The sequence below is a fragment of the Maniola jurtina genome, chromosome 5 (genome assembly GCF_905333055.1).
Source record: "Maniola jurtina chromosome 5, ilManJurt1.1, whole genome shotgun sequence".
Classification (NCBI taxonomy): domain Eukaryota; kingdom Metazoa; phylum Arthropoda; class Insecta; order Lepidoptera; family Nymphalidae; genus Maniola; species Maniola jurtina.
This window is the reverse complement of record NC_060033.1, coordinates 6,018,231-6,041,117: the sequence shown is the minus strand read 5'-3', so window position 1 is coordinate 6,041,117 and position 22,887 is coordinate 6,018,231. Positions and strand designations below refer to the sequence as shown.

General features: G+C 37.8%; 2 protein-coding genes across 4 annotated transcripts; both read left to right on the top strand.

Annotated features, from left to right (window-relative positions):
- Positions 1-1,291: 1,291 nt before the first annotated feature.
- LOC123865814 (serine protease inhibitor 77Ba-like) lies at positions 1,292-2,790 on the top strand. The gene has a single exon (XM_045907052.1). It carries the CDS (start codon positions 1,532-1,534, stop codon positions 2,759-2,761), a length of 1,230 nt encoding a protein of 409 aa, XP_045763008.1. The 5' UTR covers positions 1,292-1,531; the 3' UTR covers positions 2,762-2,790.
- A 711-nt stretch (positions 2,791-3,501) lies between these two features.
- Positions 3,502-22,220, top strand: LOC123865813 (ATP-dependent RNA helicase DHX30-like). Of its 3 annotated transcripts, none has more exons than XM_045907049.1 (22): positions 3,502-3,844; positions 4,683-4,859; positions 5,225-5,429; positions 6,166-6,386; positions 7,170-7,268; positions 7,584-7,637; positions 7,898-8,042; positions 13,651-13,846; positions 14,545-14,662; positions 15,036-15,192; positions 15,686-15,845; positions 16,090-16,244; positions 16,958-17,121; positions 17,572-17,652; positions 17,782-17,854; positions 18,018-18,154; positions 18,367-18,555; positions 19,110-19,274; positions 20,015-20,216; positions 20,671-20,869; positions 21,267-21,337; positions 21,986-22,220. In XM_045907049.1, exons 1-22 carry the CDS (start codon positions 3,721-3,723, stop codon positions 22,194-22,196), a joined length of 3,303 nt encoding a protein of 1,100 aa, XP_045763005.1. In that variant the 5' UTR covers positions 3,502-3,720; the 3' UTR covers positions 22,197-22,220. The 3 variants fall into 3 exon arrangements, with proteins under 3 accessions (XP_045763005.1, XP_045763006.1, XP_045763007.1); XM_045907050.1 differs by having other exon boundaries at positions 3,511-3,844; positions 5,231-5,429; XM_045907051.1 differs by lacking the exons at positions 3,502-3,844; positions 4,683-4,859 and having other exon boundaries at positions 5,237-5,429; positions 6,171-6,386.
- Positions 22,221-22,887: the final 667 nt, after the last annotated feature.

Below are 22,887 nucleotides of genomic sequence, written 5' to 3'. Positions count from 1 at the left end.
CTCAACCCTGATGCTGTAAGGAATTGCATTCCTAAATCCTGGTGATCTCTCGGGATTTTTAAAGGATCATCCGTTTAAATGCTTTACGTGGTACAGAAACACGTTGCATCCCGGGGACGGGCTATTACGGATAGGCTACTTTTGTCCTGGGAAATCAAAGTTCCCTGGGGATTTTTAGAAACCTAAATCCACGCGGGCGAAGCTGCGGGCATCAGCTAGTAATGCATAATATTGTAAAATCGAATCTTTGAAAAGAGCAACCGCTGAGTTTCTTGCTGGTAGGAAAAGTATTCTGAACGAATTGTACATACATGCATTTGATCAAATAATTACCTGTACATATAAGTTCATTTGAAAAAAATATTTCCATTATATAACGGTATTAATGTGAAACTGCCAGAAGACTTCAATATACCTAAATAAACAGGTATATCTAACACATCATAAGACTTATCTTACTCAAGACGATGATAGCATATTATAGCACCTATCTTGTTTCTTTCTTTTTAGTTTTACTTGTACAAAATCGGGTTCAAGTTGTTTCATTTTTCCGTAGTCGGGTTATAGTTTTTTCAACTTTTTTTATTAATGTATCTGTCAGTCTGTATGCTACGTTTTCACGGCCCATCTCTTTAACTGATTTTGACGAAAGGTCAGATGCCCTTGCAGCCAGAGGATGGGCATAGGGTTAATTTTAGTTTTACCGGAAAATCATAGAATTTCCACGGGATTTTTAAAAAGCTATCATATAAGTATCCTTTTAGATGAATTTTTTGGCATCATCTATTTGATACAAAGTTAGCTTACATCCCGGAGAAGGTTGTAGCTACCTAGGCTACTTTGCATACCAGATAACGATTTCGGACGGGATTTAAAAAAAACCTAAAGGTAGATCATATTATCACATGGCCGAAAACGCGCGCATGATCTACTTAGTCTAAATATATAAAAAAGAAAAGTCCTGAGTCCTGACTCACTCACTGACTGACTTATTATCGCCCAGCCCAAATTGGACCCAGAAAGCTACGATTTTTTTACAAGAGTTCCCTTTCCGTTTCCTGCCAATAAGTTATCTAGGTAGGTACGTAACAGCTGACAAAAAAGACCTTTTTTTTTTAATCCTTTATTTATAGGCTTTTACATAAAAAAAAAAAAAAACCTTAAAATGTAAATATTTTTTGAGAAGTAGTTAGTATACCTACCTATTCAAGTATATTTTAATGGAGACCAATATTACAGACCTCCCTGAAGTATCAACACACGTGTCATGATGTTAACGCGGTTATTTTCCTCTTTGCGTCCTTTTTGTTCAGTAGGTAGGTGTTAGTACTTAGGTACCTAATAACGGATTTTACAACTACGGGCGACAGACATATTCTGCACAAGATTCGCTATTAATACATGTGACCTATTAATATCATTGTCTCGTGGAGGTTATCTCGAAACTGGTTTGACTCTTCTTAATACGGCAAACACAGTTCGTGAAGTTAAAGAACTTCCAGTGTGCAACTATCGTAAGTGAGACGCTACTATGACGTCGATAATGTTATTAACATTGCTTGTTGCTTCATGCCATTGTGCTGTTGAGTTTAGTTCAAGAGCAAGAAACTTTAGTATAGAAATAATTTACTTCACTCAACGACAAGGACGACTAGATCATTTTGTTATGTCACCTTTTTGTATTTGGAGTGTGATGACGGGCGCCTATGCGGGAGGCCGCGGAGAAACCAACACACAGATACAACGAGCTATTGGAACACTGAAAAATCACGCTGTATTTTTGAAAAGGTTTAATGATTTTACAAACACCTTGTTTCAATCAAAACCAAATGGAGTGGAACTATCGAGCGCAACATTTCTGTTTCAAGACAAAGACATATCCGTACTACCGAGTTATACAACGACTTTAAACCGAAGCTATAAGGCACAATTGCGGATTCTTGACTTCAATGATACGCTGGAGACTGCAAATCAAGCAAACAGAGTAATCCAAGACATTTTCCCAACTATTACAAACGTATTCCACGCCGATGATTTTATGGAAGCAAGCTTGATCCTGGGCAACGTCATCCATTTCAGAGGAATCCTAAAGACACCCTTCAATGTTTCTTATACAACGGAAGAAATTATTTATGATGAAAATAATAAAGCCATCGGCAGCATTAGCATGATGCACCAGAGAGGCAAACTACTATACTCAAATTTTGAGAAAATGAATTCCTACATACTAGAGCTGCCCTATGGTAATGATGGAAATTTTTGTATGCTAGTTATCTTTCCATATCCGGGAGTCAAACCTATCGATGTGTATCTGAAACTGGAAAAGATTTCTTTAAGAGACATATTTAGGAAGCTTGAAACAGACTTTCTTATGAATGGGTTGCAGGAAGTAGACGTGAAAATGCCGCGCTTTAGAATAAGGACAAGCATGCCTCTGAACAAACCCTTAAACGACATGGGGGTTTTTGATGCTTTTGAGCCAGATTTGGGGAGATTCGAAGACATTAGTCGAGATCGTCTGTACATAAACACCGTCGAACACAAGGCAGATATAATATTCGCCGAGTCAGAAACAGTAGTATTCGGAACTACACCAGGGTATTTTGACTCCCAGCCTTTTTCATCCAACCTCAAAGCGCAACAACCGTTCATATTCTTCCTCATGGAGAAACCGACAGCCACAATAATCTTTGCTGGAATTTATTCTAGACATCACTATTTAAATGAATTAAATTCTCGTATATTATTTAATGACGATTAAAGTTTTAATTGGAAAGTGCCATAATATACATATTATTATAAATTAATGGGCGAGTTTATTCGTCCAAGATTATAAATTATTATAATATTATAAATAGCTAGACTTTCTAAATAAAATAATATTTGCACACAAGTACCTACCTACTATTTTTAAACCCATTTTTATAAGGTGCATGAGACAGGTCTACCCGCGAAATTCAAATTTAATTTGGTTTTTCGCAATTTGTAAACTAAAACGACAAAGTAGGCTTATGGCACTTTAATTGCGCCAATGGCAGTATCATCCTCACAGGTTTATATAAAACTCTTTACTTGAAAGGGTCCAGTTTAAGACATTAGATAAAGTATCGACTTTGTGAGTAACTCATTATTTTGACTAATTTGACACACATCTATCAAAAATGCTTTAGGTACTCTTTTTTTTTTTTCTTTAAATCTGGCTTTACTCTGATTAGCCAATGTCAAGTTTGTGATATTTTCAAGTTATTGAATTTATACAAGTATGGACTCCGTCTGCGCCGGCGCCCGCCGACATACGCGCGGCGCCCCTTTAGAGCGCTTCCCAGTCAGTTCCACCACCAAAAAACACCAACTAACACAAAAACCAGCCACTCTTAACAAAAAAAAACACTCCAAACAAGCACAGCACGCGCGCCAGCAAACGCCATCGCAGACGAAGTCCTAGGTACTCTTTAACGTAGTGATTACATACTCTTTGCTTTACTCTATGGCGAAAATCATCCTATATGTTATTGGTCTGTGGCGAAAATCGAAAACAAAAATTAAAATACCTGTTTTGCTTCTGCTGATGATGATGAAATAAAAGGAAATAGTACAAAAACGCCAAAGTGGGTTTTGTTATTTGTAAAAAACTATGGTCATAATTACGGCATTATAATTATTGTTTGTGTAATTATTGTTTTCATATTTTGAGGTTATGTAGAATTTTCCTTAGAAACAATGCTCGGAAAATATATTTTATTGGGAAGATTAAACCTTCGTAAAAGACTTTTCTTTACATATGAGAGTCCCTATAAAATAATCTCGAATACGAGGCATTTCAGTGGTTATTTAATAAAAGATGGTAAGTTATACTTGTTATGTTTATGCTGCATGAATCGGCACTAGAATAACGGAGGCAATTCGGACGGAGGAAAACAGAGACTCCGACTGTCTTGATCAGTAGAAAAGAAGAAAATTAAATACGTACTTATTCCTTAATCTAATAAATTTTTACAAGTACTTTTGAATCATCAAATGCATCTGCACTGTTCAGAATGCCTTTCCTAACGAGAATGTTGAATGAATAGGTAGGTAATGTTACTAGGGTCTACTTTTAGTTTAACATACATATTTAACTATAACCTAATGAAATCGGAAGTACTTATAATTCATTTTACTAAAAAATAAAATCATTTGACTGTAGAAAAAAAAAGATCTTAAGTATATTATACATAGTAGGACAGTAGTGGACAAAGAATAGGTGGTTCACTCGAGACCTCAAGAATTCCTTCAATGAAATCCCAATTAATAATATTTTAAGTAAATTCAATAAAGTTTGAAGTTACCTTGTGCAAAATAAAGGAAAAAGTTTTCAATACATGAATACCACAGGACTGTTTCTGTAAAATAAAAATAAAAACATTGATCTCTAGTCAGTAGTCACATAATAATACATATTCCATGATCGTCCGTTTTCCGGTACCACCTTATGTTTCCAATGAGCTTAGTCTGCTGCTATTATTAAGAGCTACCTGTGAGAAACAAGGTGATGTGAAACAAGGTTAAGTGTCTGGCTTAAAATTACTTGAGATGTTGCTATAGTTACTATAAACAATTGTCTTCTGCCGCTCTGAGAGGATATAAAACTTAAACAGTCTTTAAGTAGTCTTCCTCTTACAAGTATTATTTCGCTATTTCAGATATCAAATTCAAATTACAAAAAGAGACATTTAATCCATTTTTAAAACACAGCTGTGGAACACAGGCAAAGTTATTGCAAACTCCGACATATTCCGTATTCTTGCAACACAGGAAATGGGTCTCTAAAGGATTAATAGATGATATATTTAAGGAGGAAAACAATGAAAACGATAAAGGTAACTACTAAATCCATTGAGAAAGTCATCATTATTATAATCTCAAGTATCAACCAACACTCCTACTGCTGAACATGAGTTTTCTCAGGATGGAAAGAGCTTTGGGAATAGTCCACCATGCTGCCGAAATGTGAATTGGTATGACACACCTTTAGGAATATTATGGAGAACTCTCAGGCATGTAGGTTTCCTCTCATTTTTTTCTTTCACCCTTAAAGGCAAGAGATATTTAATTGCTTAAAATGCACTGCCATTTTATGATTCTAATAACTTTTTTTTAGTAAAAATATTGTCGCATATCATTGCGGGAAAGGCATTGGGCAACCATTAAAATTTCACACTGTTTAAATAAATAACATTTCCTGTTTCAGATTTTACAAGAATAAATGAAATTTTCAAACAACCCCGGGTGACTTTAAACGAGCTGGCATCAAAGAGTGGTCAGAAAGTGTTTGACATACATTATAAGCAAACTGTGGTTGCTCCAAAGAGTGGGAAGAAGAAACCCATACAAAATGACTGGACTTGCACTTACACTTTCATTTGGCCTGAAAAAGCCAAGTTTGAAAGGTATTGTAAAATTATTGCAGACTCACATCAATCAACTTCATTTGCAAGGATTTAATTTTTAAACTATAAGAGAGCTCTTTGATTTTCAAGTGTCAAAGTTTCCTTTATCAGTCTCCAGGATGCAAAAAGTAGGAAAAAGTATCCCATGTCTGTCTCTGGGATGCAAGCTATCTCTATACAAAATTTTGTCAAAATCGGTTCAACAGATGGGCTTAAATATACCATGAGAACTCAAATTTTTCTGAATGAAGAAATACCCTATATCTGAGATTTTATGATCTGCACACGAACAAACTATCCTGGGTTAGAGGTGTCTTCAACTTTTTATGTTTTTCAAATGTCTTCAAAAACTGACTCATAAAATCAACGAACCAAACTGCAGTCTAGAAACTTTATGAACAGATATCAAGACAAAAGATATCCAGTATTAGTACTAAAACTGATCAAGTGTGAGGTGGATTCGCACATGAAGGGTTCTGTAGCACTGTACAAAAAATAACACCTAATTTTTTTTTTTGTGATGCAACCACAAATTCACGGTTTCCTGATTTTTCCCTTTACTTGCGCTGCAAGACTTAACTACCTGCCAACTTCCATGATTCTAGGTCAATGGGAAGTATCCTATAGGTTTTTTGACAGACACAATGAAAAGATAGATAACAAAGTGTTCCCTAGGCTCTCTTTTTCCTTTTGAGGTACAGCTCCCTAAAAAGCTGTATTTACAATGAATTTTCAGTACAGCAGTATCAAAAAGGCAGGCAGCTGAAAAAGCAGCTTCCCAGGCCTTGCAATGGCTCTACAAGAATGGTCGGATTGACAACAAAGGCACTCCAATACATGACAAAAATGTCGTACAGGATCTGCAGAGTACCCTGAATAAACCTGTTCACATCAGTCTCAGTGACACTTCTGTGCAAAGAATTAATAGAATATGGAGCGACTATGAAACAGAAATAAGTGAGTTATTTTTTTATTGTTTTTTTATTCACTATAGGTAAGCGCTTGACCACAATCACACCTGATGGAAAGTGATGATGTGGTCTAAGATGGGACGCGTTAGTTTAGTTATCTTGCTATCTTTTTAATATATACTAGCATATGCCCATGATTTCATCTGTGTGGACTTCACAAATTTGGAAACCCCTATTTTCACCTCCTTAGGGGTTGAATTTCCAAAAATCCTTTCTTAGCGGATGTCTACATCATTTATCTGCATGCCAAATTTTAGCCCAATCCGTCTAATAGTTTGAACTATGCGATATTTTCCTGTGATTTTAGAGCGAGTGGTATTTAATTGCTTAAAACGCATACAACTCGGAAAAGTTACAGATGCGTTCAATGCTTGGGATTGAAGCCCCAATCTACGAATAGGAGACCAACGTCTTAACTGGCATGCTATCACCGCTATAAACGCCCCCACTTTATGTATTTAGTACTTATTTATTATTCATTATGGACGAGGCAAGCACAAGATAGACTCATTTGGAAACACCTGGAGGAGGCCTATGCGTTAGATGACGCGCTGATCGCAAAATAACCAAAGTGCAAGACTTAAGTTAATTATTATTGTAAATGTAATTTCAGCAATAAAGGTTATATTTATTTATTTATTATTCAGTAAATTACTGAATTACTAGATGATGCCTAGATGATACTTTTTATAATTTGAGTGTCAGAAAATCCATCAAATTATTATTTTTCTATTGAAATCCTAATGCATAATGATTTTATTTGTTTCAGAAAGTCTGTATGAGGCAACTTTTAAAGAAGCAAATCAGAAGTTATTGAATACAAATACGGCATCAGTTTTAACCAAAGATTCAACAATTGATGAACAAGGTATGAAATTCTACTAATATTATCACATCACACTAATATTATAAAAGTAAACTTTCACCTTGTGTGTGTGTTTGTATGTGTGTATGTTTGTTACTCTTTCACGCAAGAATTTCAGGACGGATTTGGCTGTGGATGGAGTTATCATAGGCTTCTTTTAATCCCGGAAAGCCGAAAAGTTCCTACGGGATTTAGAAAACCTAAATCCACGCGGACGACGCGGGCATCAGCTAATAATACAATACGCGACCGCGCCGCCACAAACTATACTAGCATATACTTTTTCAATAACATTTCTATGACAAGTTTTTTTTACAGATTATACTGAGGATGTAGTAGAAGATGAATTCAGCAAATTCGAGGAAATGTCGGGTAAATAAATATCCTTATCTATATAATATAAAAAGGCAAAACTGACTGACTGACTGATCTTTCAACACACAGCTCAAACTACTGGATGGATCGGTCTGAAATTTGGCATGCTGACAGATATTATGACGTAGACATCCACTAAAATTTTTGAAAATTCAATGCCTAGTACATGGCGCAAGTTATAAAAATGGTAGCACTGCACCCATATTAAACTGTCACAGAAAATGAAATTTTTTGACTGAAGTTTGTTTTTGTCACAGATCTCAAATCCAAAATGCATCCAGTATTCGGCAAGCATATAACACCCGCATCCCCTTCAGCGTGGGCGCGACGCGAGCGAGCGCTTCAACACACTTTTAGCCAGTACGACGAAAATCTGACTCCTTTACCCATAGACCAATATGCGTAAGTACTGCCTTGAAATACTTTGAAAAAACGAACTTTGACAATCAGCGTTGGGGCCTGTAGTACCTCGGTCAGATATTCGCCAAAAAAAATAAGAAGCAAACGAGCAGGTGGTTCACCTCATGTTAAGTGATTACCGCTGCCCATGAAAATTTACAGCACTAGAGGTACCGCCGATGCGTTGCCTACCATGTAAAGTACGCGACATGTCGAGATGGCAACCTCCGCGCTAACCCAGTGCGGGAGAGCACGGGTGACGTGCGGGAGAGCACGGGTGACGTGCGGGAGAGCACGGGTGACGTGCGGGAGAGCACGGGTGACGTGCGGGAGAGCACGGGTCCCGCCCGCCGTCCGTCCCGCCGCCTTATGCCCCGATTGCTATCTCGACCTTCGCGTACTACGCCTAATAGAATAAACATTTTTCTATTTCCATAGCCTTAGACTATTGAACTAAATTAGTACCTACAGAAGGAATATTTCAACAAAAATCGTGTTCTATATGCAGCTATCAAAATTAAAGGTATAGCGCTTAACTGAGTAAGCTCCTGCGGTAGTGGAGCGGTGCGAGAGTGTTATCCACCGCTGCTCCGCACTACTGAACCGCACCACTACCGCAGGAACCTACTCAGTTATACGTTATGCCTTTAGTATGATATTGGGCGCCACGAAAATACTTGCAGACCACAAAAAAACGGATCATTTCGAAAAAAAATCACAGACTGACCCCACAGAGCTTTTTGTACGTAGAATAAGTATTGCATAAAGATCTTTGGGTATAATCACATGAAATAAGCATAGGTTTTCTTAAAATTTGAAAAGTAGTAAGTATCTATTTGATATAAAAAATTGTGGTTTAAAAATTGATCCTGATTAGGAATTTTTGTAACTCATAATATTTGTAATTTATGTTTTATTTTTATTTTATTTGACTAACCAACAACTTTTATACATACAAAATGTACAAAAAAAAAAATGCAACTAAAAGATACATCATATAAACGTTAATAAATAGCTAATACAGAAGATTTAGGTACAAAGATATTATAAAAGTTTAGCAGGTAATAAAGTAAGTTAAAATGCAATAATGAATAATCAAACTAATTAAGTAACTGATTAATTTAGATACCTACGTAAAGTATAATCAAGATTACCTACTGACCTAACAAGTGTAAATTAAAAATTTATAACACCTCCGACAAGTGAAGGTTACAGTAACTAGAAAAGAGCTGATAACTTTCAAACGGCTGAACCGATTTTCTTGGATTATAGCTAAGAACACTCTCGATCAAGCCACCTTTCAAACAATAAAAAAACTACATTAAAATCGGTTCATTAGTTTAGGAGATACGATGCCACAGATACACAGATGCACAGATACACGTCAAACTTATAAAACCCTTCTTTTTGGGTCGGGGGTTAAAAAAATGGCCGGCGTTATCTGTGACCCTGAAAATATCGTACTCGATGAGTGTACTCGTAACACAAAATTACCCGTCCCCGGTCACTGTGACCCACAATGGGTAACCTACATACCCTGTTCCCGTTTATAAAGGAGGCGAGGTCAATCGTATCGGGGACGCCTTCTGCCAAGGTCACAATTGTAGGTTGCGACCTGTTTACGAACAAGTTCAAGGTCACAGGTCTTGCAATGAAGACACCGTTTTAACCTTCAAACGAATCTGTGTTACATATTCGACCTCTATTTGGTATGAGTATGTGATTATGTCTATTTTTTAATAAACCTTTGTCTGCCTTTGATGATACGATGTCTAGTTCGAATCACTAAGATGTGGAATGCTATTCCGGCGTCCATACTTCCTGCCACATATTTTTTTTTAAAGAATATTAGCCATGTTAAATGACTAATACATATTCCCCTTTCCTCTCCAACTAAGCGTCAGGCTTGTGCTAGGAGTAGGTACGACAATAGTGCAACGGGCGGGGTTTGAACCGTCCACCTTTCGGTTTTCAGTCCACTCCTTTACCGGTTGAGCTATTGAGGCTCAAAATAACTCTCAAAATAACTCAAAATAAAAAACATATAATCCAAATACTTTAAAAGAAGCGTGAATAGACAAATCGGTACTCCTAATCTTAGTAAAGTCGAAGAAGCAATTTACTGACGTCATGCCAAAAGAAACAACACACGAGAGCATGAAGCAAGAGAGTAGCAATCGTTTTCGAAAGTAAACATCATAGCAAATGAAAAACATCATTTTCTATACTAAAAATTACACATTTCTGAAAATTCATGGCAAACCCCTAAACAAGTTTTTAAAACCGCTTTCAATAACTACAAAATTGAAACTGTCACAGAATGGAAATCATAGCAAGTGAAAAAGATCATTTTGTATACTAAAATTTACACATTTCTGAAAGTTGTATAACCCCAAACAAGTTTTTAAAACCGCTTTCAATAGCTATGAAATTGAAACTGTCACAGAATGGAAACAGTGATATCGTTGCGCTACGTCATTCGAAAGCTAATTCGGCTCGAGAGAGCGGCTTCGCGACCTCAATCCATCGTTTGGGGGCATACTGACCTAGTTATTTAGAAACTGCGCGAAAGTCAGTTTCGCCTTTTGTAATCTGCGTTCGTGTTTCCAGCTACTACTTTTGCTATGCATTGTTGATTTTAATGCGCGAAATGTGTGCTATGGAAAATAATGTAAGGTGTATAATAAGATGTATACATATAGTCAATGGTATATGAGTATCAGTACAAGATATGAAATGTGTATATAGTAGATGTAAATAGTAAAGAAACAAAGTCAAACCCAAAACTCAAAATCATTTTATTAAATGAAGTTGGAATTGTGCATCTATTGTGCATCTTTTGATAGTCAGAATTGTTAGAAACTGAAGCTAATAGTAAGAGGGTGTCAGCCAATCAGAAGTGGGTTTGACCATCTAGCTATCTTCTTTGATCCTCTTCTTCTCTTGATTGGTGACTTTTTGTAGTGCCAAACCAGCACAATGCACTTCGCCAATGTCGATTAGCTTGAGGGAGGCACATAGAATCTTCTTTGATGTTCGCCTACAATGTTTTTGTAAACTCTATTCAATAATAAAACTTTTATCACAAGAACATATTGCGAAATCCTTTAAGCGTAATTTTATGTGGTTAATAAAATTTATCTAAATGTTTACACACCAGGTTTACCCCTGACTCACGACGTTAGTAACGCATGAATTGCTTCAATGATAAACCCATTTTACCGTAATTCGTGTTATCACGTTCTATCAGGAAATCCATTCCTATATTTACCTGTGCCTTCGTTCATAGAAATTAGAAATGTAGAGATGCCAACAATCTATACTAATAAATAAAATTGAAGTGCCTGTCTGTTTGAACGGGCTAATCTTCGAAATGGCTGAACCTATTTTGACGAGACTTTCACAGACAAGATTAACCAAGGAGTAACATAGGCAACTTATTTAACCGACTTTAAAAAATGGAGGAATTGTGTTTTTCTACCTATATACACTGATATCTCCGAGATTTCTGAACTGATTTGCTTAAATTTTTTAATCGATGGAGGAACTTTGCGACATTGTTCCATAAAAAAATTTGGATTGCAACTCCTCAATCCGGATGCTGCAAGGGTTCTGACCAATCCACGCGGGCGAAGCTGCGGGCATCATCCAGTTTAAGAATGTAACATGAAAATTATATTACTTAGCATTTTTTTTTATACACAAATTACTTGCTAAAAACAGGTTGCATGGAAAATATGCCAAAATACTAATCATAAGTTTATAGATTACTTCTTTTGGTGAAAGAAAATATAAGCAAGCATAATCTTATGGATACTTTCAAACTAAGAAATGAAGTCGACATTAAAATGTTTTCTATCATTGAAAGTGAGAGCGTTAAAGCATCGTCAGCGTGTTTTACTTTCGACATAATGACGTCTGCAGCGAAACGTCGTGATGACGTCGAATGACGTCAACGCTCAGTTTCGCTTTCGTCGAGAAATCGTTCATTATTGTCTGTCTCGGTTTCACTTGAACGAAATCGAAAGTGAACTAAATGTGACGTAAAACGCGTCGTGTGACGATTCGTGGTGGCGTCACTGTGACGTTCATACCAGACTACTTTCAGATAGAAAGAAAATATAAGTGCTCTCGCGCTCTTAGGAAAATAATAATATATACTTACTAATGTATTTTTTCGATTAAAAATTCCACAGTTTGTATCGATTCTTAAAGTTATAAGATATACCTACCTATAAGCGCAAACTTTGTTTTTTTTTTTTAAATTATATAGACTAGCGCTTGGCTGCAATCCGACCTGCTAGCAAGTGATGATGCAGCCTAAGATGGAGCGTGCTTGCCTAGAAGTTGCCTGTTCACTCTTTACTTGAAGGTACCCATATTATAGGTGGAAGAGAAAACTGATGCCGGAAGGGTGTTCCATATCTTTTTCCTCCTCCATCTTTTCCATATTTTGCTCCTATGCCAAAATACCTACTCAACTTGCAAACGTTTCTAAAGGTACTCGTAAACGTAATCCAAAATCACATGTAGTAACTAAGTGCATATGCCATAAAATTAAATATTAATATGTTTATGTACTTGTATTCGTCGAAATACTATTTGATCTTCGGGAAAATCAACCAGTTGTCGATCGTGTGTGATTTTCCCATTCAAGCAACTTTGAATTTACATTACTTAGTAGGGTTGACTAATAAGTTAGTAAAATAAGCTATTATGTATTAAATAAAAATCAATTGCCTCATATTATATGAAAGATCATCACTTAATAACGACTTGACCGACTAAAAAGTGATCTATCATATTTTCTTCATTATATCTTTGTAAAAAAATTTGTGCCACGTAACTATATCATTTTGTTAGCAGATATTTGAAAACTATTTTTTTATTTTTGTTCTCAATGTTACTTTTTTAAACAAACGAGATTTTAAAGCAATGTCAATATAAGGCTGTATAATTTTATATCCTAAAACCACGAACTTATACAATTCTGTTTTGTCATAATCGCTTTGTTACCTATAATAAAACGTATCTATATTGGTATCATTCTGTCTAAATATGAAATATTTATGATGCGCACGTAATTGCTTAAGCCTAAACTCCATTCTTACAACCCTAATGTTTGGTTAGGTTATTCCCTGAGTCAATAATTGTTTTTTCAAGAAGTGAGCTTCAGCTGACGTAATGAGTATTCAGCGTAAAGGATATTGTATGTATGAATATCTTAGGCTTTATCCTCCTAAACCCGAGAAAATATTAGCTACTAGCCCACATTATGCCCGCGACTTCGTCCGCGTGGATTTAGGTTTTTTTTAAATCCCGTGGGAACTCTGATTTTCCGGGATAAAAGTTGCGTGTGTCAATTTCTGGGATGCAAGCTACCTCTGAACCAAATTTCATATAAATCGGTTAAACGGATGGACCTTTAAGAATCCCGTGGGAACTCTTTGATATTCCGGGATAAAAAATAGCCTATGTCTGTCCCTGGGATGTAAGCTAATTCTGTACCTATCGAAATCGGTTAAACTGTTGGGACGTGAAAAGCTCGCAGACAGACAACAGACACACTTTTGCATTTATAATATTAGTAATTGACCGGTTTATATTGCAGTGAAGAAATAACTTCAACGCTGGAAAAGTCCCGAGTAGCCGTCATAGTGGGTGCGGCAGGATGTGGCAAATCCACGCGCGTCCCAGCGGCCATCCTTCGACACGGCGGCGTCCACACCGCGGCCATAGTGTCGGAACCGCGACGAGTGGCTGCTATTGGTCTAGCACAAAGGGTTGCCGATGAACTAGGTGAACATGTACGTAAATAAATGGAAGTGTATGCGGTGCCCACTCACTTTGGGTTGCGTTGCCGTTATTATTGGTATCCTATAATACACTTCTACAGACGACACTTCTATAGGACTTCGCTAACGATACTTTAGTACTTAGGTTGTAAAGTTGAAGTGGCAATGGGAATGGTACATAGTTGGAAAAGATAGACGTTGGGACTTGGGGTCCCAGCTGGAAATGCGACCTCGCATCGGTAAGTGCAGCGTTGGATGACGCGCCCCCCCCCCCCCCCCCCCCCCCCTCATTAGATGGACAGACGACATTGAACAGTACAGGCAGCCGCTGGATTCAGGCGGTGCCAGCGTGTAAAAGTTCTTACAAGAAACTTATGTCGAGCAGTATGGACGTCTATCGATTGATGATGATGGTGATGACTAGTAATTCGGCTAAAGAGCCGCTGTCACCAATGCAAATAACATTTGCAGATAACTCAAGAAGTCAAATTTTATATGGGTTATATGTCTGAAGATTTGCTCTGTCACCCCTTCATCCATCTTCACCTCCTCGATCTTCCTACCATCTACCCATTTCAGTCTACTCGGCCTTGTAGCTTGCTTTATTCAAGATCTCCTTCGCAAGTTAGTGGCACCGCATACACTTCCTAAATAAATTGCTCATGATAATGACGAAAACGACCGAACTTATGCTTATTATTTCTCACCAGGTCGGAGAATCTGTGGGTTACCAAGTGCGTCTTCACGCGAAACTACCCCGCCCGCCTGGGGGTGCCATATTGTATTGCACATCTGGCGTTTTGTTGCGCAGGCTACAACTTAATCCAGGTAAGCCAACTGCTACTACTACTCACCTTACTGCATAGCTCATTAATATCTTTACACTATTTTTTTTCACAGCGGCCAAAGATTTTTTTGCGCTTGACTGTAATCACTTTTTTCTTCGGGGGAGAAACAAATCCCTGCAGACTTCTGCCGGCTGGCAGGTTGTGTCCGACTCGCACGGACGAACACGAACGCAAGAGCTTAGTGATTCGTTAACTTGTGACAACTGTTGTGTGAAATATGACAACTGTCACCCCTCCACGACCGCGGGAGCCTCCTCAGCTATTCACTATAGCTATAGCAAGCGTTGAAAATGGCTGCCGTAGCGGAATTTCAGCAGGATAACATTATTGCCAAATTCCCTTAATTTTCCTAGGTTTAGAGGGTTGCACTCACGTCTTCATCGACGAGGCGCATGAAAGAGACGTCAATACAGACGTCACTCTCCTTCTACTGAAGCGGGCCTTGGATATTAATCCAACGCTTAAGATCGTTGTTATGAGCGCCACATTGGATACTGCTGTCTTCACAAGGTAAAATAGACCAAATATCTTCATTCTAGAATATTCAACTTATCAACCGACTAAAAAGGTGGCAGTTTCCAATTCAATCCGGCATTTCTTTTATAAACGTAGTATTCTATTATACCACTTGAAAAAGGAGTCAAAAGATATCACTACCTACTACCTATGTATTAATGCGAAAATGTGTTTTTGTTTGTTGTTTTTTTTTTCGTAATAAATGAAGCGGGATTAAATGGGTCTATTTAGCAAATGTACCACATATGGTACAAAACCAATTAGTCTCAATAATTTATCAGAAAATCCTAAAACAACTTAAATGTACAAAAGCTCTGAAGCAAAGAGTAAAAACTGACATTTACAAAAATCACATTTAATTAGTTGAACCATGAGGAATCACAGGTTAAACTGTAAGTGTCATTTTCTTGAAGTCAGTCCAGTATGGCTTGATACATGTGTTAAAACAACTCGCTGTTAAAACAAGTCGGCCCATTAAATTTTCTAGATACTTCGACGAATGTCCCGTCGTAGAAGTGCCCGGAAGAACATTCCCAGTTACTATCACGCATTTAGAGGAAATTCAAAAGAAATTAAAGGTACGAGTTCCTTCGGCTTTAGAGAATTCCGCGAAAGAAGATGGGAGACCGCAAGTTAACTGTCAAGAGGTAACATTATAACAATATTTGATTTACCATATTATCCTGGTGTATAAAGAACATAAATTTCCGAATATTATATTGACATTGTTTCTACTACATTTGTTAGATTTTTCTGACGATAAATCCTACACATAGCTGAGAAATTCCTATAATGAACATGATGATTCCTGAATCGAAATGTAGGTCAAAATATTATATGAACTTTCTTCATGTAATTGTTAATATTAATTATTGTTTTACTTTATTTTAGGTAGTTGATGTAATAAAAGCAGTTGACAAAACGCAATCGGAGGGCGCCATTTTAGTGTTTCTCCCAGGCTGGGCTGAAATAAAACAAGCAAAACTATTACTAGACGAATGTTATAAAAATTCAGCTCTGCATATGATTCTGCCTGTACATTCCAGGTTAGTGTATACTACTGTACTGTTTGCTTGAGATGACTTTGTTGACTGAGATGACTAATTGTTGACTGAGATGACTTGTTGACTGAGATGACTTGTTGACTAAGATGACTAGATTGGTTGGGAGAGGATGGCAGCTACGTTGAATTCCTTGATTTTTATGCGTAACCCACGCCATACCTATCGAGCCGTCTCAGTGAAACGAAATACCTATAATTTATTAGAAACTAAGTTGAACTTAAAACTTACACTGTCCTCACTCACTGACTGACATATCAACGCCTAGCTCAAAACCTTTGACCTAGAAAGCTGAAATTCTTTATAATAAAGACAAAGAACAAAGCCGGATTTTTCAAAATTCCCACTGTAATAAAATACCATGCAGTGAAAATTTCTTTTGATGTTCGAAAAAAATCGCCTGCGATCTAAGCGTAACCATACATTAATTATGAAATGTGATAAAAATATGTATGCGTTTATAAATGCGGATATACCGCATTGAAAAAATTTGCGTTGGCACAATTTTTGCTGACCACATATTATATTTCTGTATCTGGGCGTAAATGAAGAACAAAAACTGAAAAGACTATTGGGAGCAATAGTTTTGCCTATTAGCAAATAAAAATATTAAAGCAAAAGAAACCCTGTTGACAAATTTTGTATTGAATAAGTCATGTTAAATGTGGTCCATTCAAAAATTAATGTCATTTTTCTAGATTATCAACCACAGAACAAACTAAAATGTTCTCAAAGCCACCACCCGGCGTACGCAAGATTGTACTGGCTACAAATATTGCCGAAACTTCTATAACTATACCAGATGTAGTCTATGTCATAGACAGCGGAGCTCAAAAGGAAAATAGGATTCGAGAAGGCACAGGTGAGATCCAAAAACAACGCACGTAGACATGTATTCCCACACACACATGTACACGCATATACATGCGTGTCCACATACAGGTACACGCACACGCACGCACATACACGCACGTACGACACGAGAAGACACTAGCGAGATCGAACACGTACACATACGTCATACATGCATGCGTGCAAATGCAAGCACGCATGGACGCATTTATTTTTTAACATAACCCAGCCATAATGAAATGAAATAGGGATACTAAAACATGTAGTAGATATTTAAAAAAATATTTTTTCTTAAAAAACAGCGAGTTCTATTGTGTCTGTAAAATTTTGTAGAATGAGTATTTATTATGATATCTTTATAATCATAATGTATTTATTGCAAATACATGTTGGTACAGAAGTTTCAGGTTACAGTGTACTTACCATCTTTGTTTGAGACAAATTCATTTTTAATTATCAGGCAATGCCAGTTTGGAAACAGTTTGGGTGTCGCAAGCAGGCGCTAAACAGAGAGCCGGCCGCGCGGGAAGAGTGCAGCCAGGTTAGTTCTTTCTCCTTTAATTATTTAATTATATCGGGAATGGCAATACGGGGATGAAAGCAATATCAATGAAAAAGATTTGTTTGATCCTATGCCTAAAGTAGATATTATATAATATATTTTTTTAAGGTCACTGTTACAAAATGTATACCAAAGAAAAAGAAAACGAATTCGCCCCGCACACAACCCCGGAAATATTGAGGTAAACTTTCTTATAGAATTTTAAAAAATGCGCTTTGTACATAATAACTATATAAAAGTTTATGTTACTTGGGAAAACAGGATTTCTATTAGAACAAACTAGTCGATTGCTTCGCCATATTAAACTAACGGTGACGTCATGTACATATTTTTTATAATCTTAGGATTCCATTAGAACAGACTGTACTGGATTGTAAGACGTACGCTCCAGAGGATAAGGTTGAAGATTTCTTGTCAGAATTACCAGAACCGCCAAGCAAACAAGCGATACGGTTCGCCGTCAACGATCTCATCGATTTGGGTATATAATTACATTATTTTAAATTATAGCTTCTAGAAACTAGACTCACATCGACCACAATTATTGACATACATTTCATTTCATTTTTGAAAGCCAAAGTTGAAAGCCTAAGCCTAATAATTTTCACGAGTAGGTACTTTCATCCCCTATTTAACTCTTTCAGGGCTAGAATTTTGCAAAGATTGTATAGATGTGGTTATTAATATTTTCAGGTGCTCTAACATCTAGTGAGCGTTTAACTCGCCTTGGTGTCTTACTGTCAAGTATGACGCTACATCCGCGGCTGGCACGCTGCGTGCTGAACGCGGCGGTCGTCGGCGGCGTGGTGGCCGCTGCCAACGTGGCCACGCACTGCGGCGATAATGTCGAGTTGTTTCGACACGCCGCTGACAGGAGGGAAGGTAACTGTAGAGTATGACGAGCTGTGCTCAGCACACTGCGTGCTGAACGTGGCGGTTGTAGCTGTTGCCAACGTTGCCACTTACTACGGCGCAATCCACGATGGACACGCTGCATGCTGTAGGTACGCGGTGTTTCAGTGTTAAGAGTTAAGACGTGGTTAAAAGAATGTGTGAAGCATATTCTCCGCAACCAAGGTGTTGTGTTGTATTATTACATCGACGAAAACAATCTGTCGATCGTCTATCACGTGATCCCTACTGATATGGTACCTATTGACCCTAGATTACGTGTAAGACTTAGGTTGAAATCTATAGAGCGCACTTTGACTTTGCTTAGACTTAAGTTTCAGTTAAAACGAGACAGATTTATGCCAGCGGTATAACGCTGTCTCGTTTTAACAGTGTCTTAAGTCTTAGCAAAGTGCGCTCTATAGATCCCAGCCTTAAAGTTCAGTTTATTTTATAGTATTTTATCCATTTCAAACCGCGTCTGTCCGAGTTCACAATAACGAGTAATGAATGCTAGTTTTTAATAATTGTTGTCCTTGTGTTAGAGATCCGCGAAATAAAGCGCCAGTTCAGCGCTACGTCGGACCACGCGGCGTTGCACTGGATACAGGACGAGTTCGAGCAGAGAGTGGAGGAGAGCGGCTGGGACGGGGTTGACCGGTGGTGCGAGCAATACGGACTGAGGAAAGACAGGCTGAACTATGTCAAGTGTGAGTATAATGGCTTTACCCCACTAGCCTATTATCTATCCTAGACATTCGTCCCAGTCTAAACTTCTAGTCTGCTCCTAGGCTTTCGTTTTTAACCAGTAACGGAAAGTTTCGAGTTCTTAAAATCAAAGGACAGGAGCACAACCACAAAGAAGATGGTTTTTTCGCCAGCAGCATCCAGTTCTATTTTATTCATCATCATCGTCAACCGATAGACTTCTGCTGAGCATAATATTCTCTTGTAGCCGTAGGGATTTCCATACGCCCCGGTTTTGCGCCGCCTGAATCGAGCGGCTTATTGCAATTCGTTTGTTGTCGGTTACGTAGTGGGGGGTCTGCCATCCTTGGGTCTTGAGACCCCAACAACTATCGGTTTTTCGAACCAAATGTTGTCCATTGCCAAATCAGCATCGCAACTAGTTGAGCTGTGTCGGTTCACTCTACTACTCTGGTTCTCCTACGGATCTCTACATCTCTGATTCGATCACGTAGAAAAACTCCAAGCTTACTGACAATGTCTGAGCATTCTTATTGGCTATTATATTGGCTCGTTATTTTTGTATTTGGTCCTATTCGACAGATTTAAAAATTTACAAAACTTGTATGCCACTCAAAAGAAAAAAGCCTATCTAATGTTCTGTCTTGTTTACTATAATATGAATCGCTGCTTTCGTTTTTCCTTTGACCCGAACGTCAGCTACGAAATTTCGCTTCGATAACTATGTAAACTAATTTTTCAGCTATTTCAAACTTACACTTGGAACATCTCCTTAAAACTGGCCTGATTGAGAAAACCACTGAGGCTGCGGAGCTCAACCGCTTCTCTGCGATAGACGAGCTGACGGCCGCCGTGCTGCTGTCGGGTTCCAACGCGCTGCTGCTCACCAGGAAATACGTCAAGACCAAGGGGAAACTGAAGACTGTCGTCGATCTATTTACTAGGTAAGCTATGTCACTGAGACTGCGGAGCTCAACCGCTTCTTTGCGATAGAAGAGCGCTGCTGTCACCAGGAAATACGCCTTCTAATAAATTTCGCTTCTCTCAGGTGTTTCATGACAACCACAAAACTTTTTTCTTAGAAATCTATCTAGATCTAGATCTTTCCAAAAGTATTCCGAGTTTCTTGCTGGTTCTTCTCGGTATGAACGGCATTTACTTTTAACCATAGGCATTTGTGGCCCTGCCCTCTGGTTGCCCGTCTTCCGATTAGTATGAGCCCTAATGAATAGGCTTTTGCTGGGTCAACTGAGGACCAGAACAATTATATTGCCCGTGACTTCGTCTTTTTATCTGCCGCCAACAACTTTAATTAGAACCAATATTTTTAATTTTCAAACCATAAAAATAAATGTATAATATAAGGCATAATAGTATAATTATGTTTATCTTTTTCAGTAAAGGCGACAGGGCTCACATCGGCAGTGAAAGCGTGAACTACGGTATAACGAAGCGCAAACACAATACACAACTTTTAACCTACTTTGGCGGGTACCACTCCTTGGAGAGGCGCGCTTTAGTTGTTCATAAGACGTCTCTGATACCTCCGCATACTGCTTTGCTGTTTTCTATGGGACAGATTTCAAAGAATATTGTGGTATGTACAAATGTTATATTAGTGTATGTGTGTTCGTGTTTGCTTTTATTATGTACATGTATGTCAAAATGTTTGCGTTAACGTGTTATGTATGTACTTAAGAATATGCGTATATGACCTGAATATGGAGGTAATGCAGTGCGATAATGCATGACGTACGGGTAATGTGTTTGTGTATGCTATCATACGTGCATGCGTGCGCGCTGTGTGTGTATGTGTGTGGGTGTGTGTGTGTGTGTGCGTAGGTTGCGTGCTAGCTGTGTGCGTGCGTGTGTGTTTGTGTGTGTGTACGTACGTGCCACTGTGCCTCAATGAGTGTACGGACATGTCGTGTATGATTTGAAATAATGTGGAGTCGTAAATTTCATCCATTTAAGTTTAAAATGCACTTTTTCAGGATGGGAGCAACGGGGAAGTGACTGAAGTGCACCTCCCGAGGCACAGGCTTAAAATTCATGTACCCACTAGGTATGAATACATTTTTTTTTTTCTTCTCTCGTCTGGCTTTACACTGATTAGCCAATGTCAAGTGTGTAGTTATTTACAAGTTAGGAAAACTATATGTATAAGTATGGACTTCGTCTGTGCTGGCGCCCGCCGACATACACGCGGCGCCCCTCTAGAGCGCTTCTCAGTCAGTTCCTTGGTCAGTTCCACCACCAATAAACATCAGCGGGACACAAAAACCGGCCACTTCTAACAAAAAAACACTCCAAAAAGTCACAACACGCGCGCCAACAAACGCCACCACAGACAAAGTCCGTATGAATACATTCTTACCATTTTTATTTTCATTAAAAAAAAAAAAAAAAAAAAAAATCCTATAGAATCAGTTTTCATTTCCTTCGGACCTCGAAGAAGCTATCGGTCTCGGTTATTATCACTACGTTTGATAGTATTGTTAAAATAATCCAAGAGAGAGAAAGAGAGAGAGAATCAGATATTTTTATAGAAATACTTATGATAACAAACAATGGTAAATAAAATTATAAAGCACTTGTAAAAGTTAATTTGAATAAAAATATATTCTATTCTGGATTTAAAGGGTACAGACAGATAGTAAATGTAGATATATTAAAATATACAAGTAATATAGATGTATGTTTTTTTTTTCAGTCAAGCTGAACAATTCCTGCAAGCAAGGGAAATGTTATGGAACACATTACAATATTACATCGAAAGAGATCTCAACAAGACAGACTTCGATGACGTCACCAAAGTGTCAAGGTTTAAAACCAGACTTGTGAAAGCTTTAGGAAGAATATTAGCCGAAGCGGCCGAAAATAATCCTATACGAAATACTATTAGTGACACAGATTATAGATAAATGAATAACTCATTTAAATAATTTGTTTTGTTTTATTATAAAAATATAACCGATATTTTCAAGTTACTAGAGGTACCCAACCCATAATATTATGAATGCGCAAGAGTGCGCATTTATAATCGTGCGCAGTCGTTGAGGAGGAGTGATTGTTGGGTTGCCCTACATTCACTCCGCATCGAACCGACGGATTGACATGATTTTTTACATGGATATAATTGAAGACCTGGAGCTACTTTTACTTGAAAATCTAAATCCACGTGGACGAAAGTCGTGTGCATCATAAAATCGAATAGAAAATCTGTAAAAAAATTCTTTACAACTTTGGTGTTTATCTAAACTGGATTTTTCAAGTGTATAATAGACCCAATTTCATCAAAATATGTACTTAGGTTATAAACAAATCTAGCAAAAAATGCACATTTACATGATAGGTAGATGGCCCTTAAGACCTGCAATCTCCATGATGCTTGATTACTTAATTCATATAGCAAGTGCCACAGGCTCGCAAGCTGGAGCTTGTGAAGTCAAACTGACTGGTGCTCTAGATAGATCTGCAACAAGCGCCCGTTCCGTTTCATGAAGCACCAAGCCATATTACAATTTGTTTTGACTTCACAGCGTCGTCCCATAAACGCGTCCGGGGCGCTTGCTATATCGAGTCCCTAAAAGTGTCAGGGACAAGTTCGTGTCG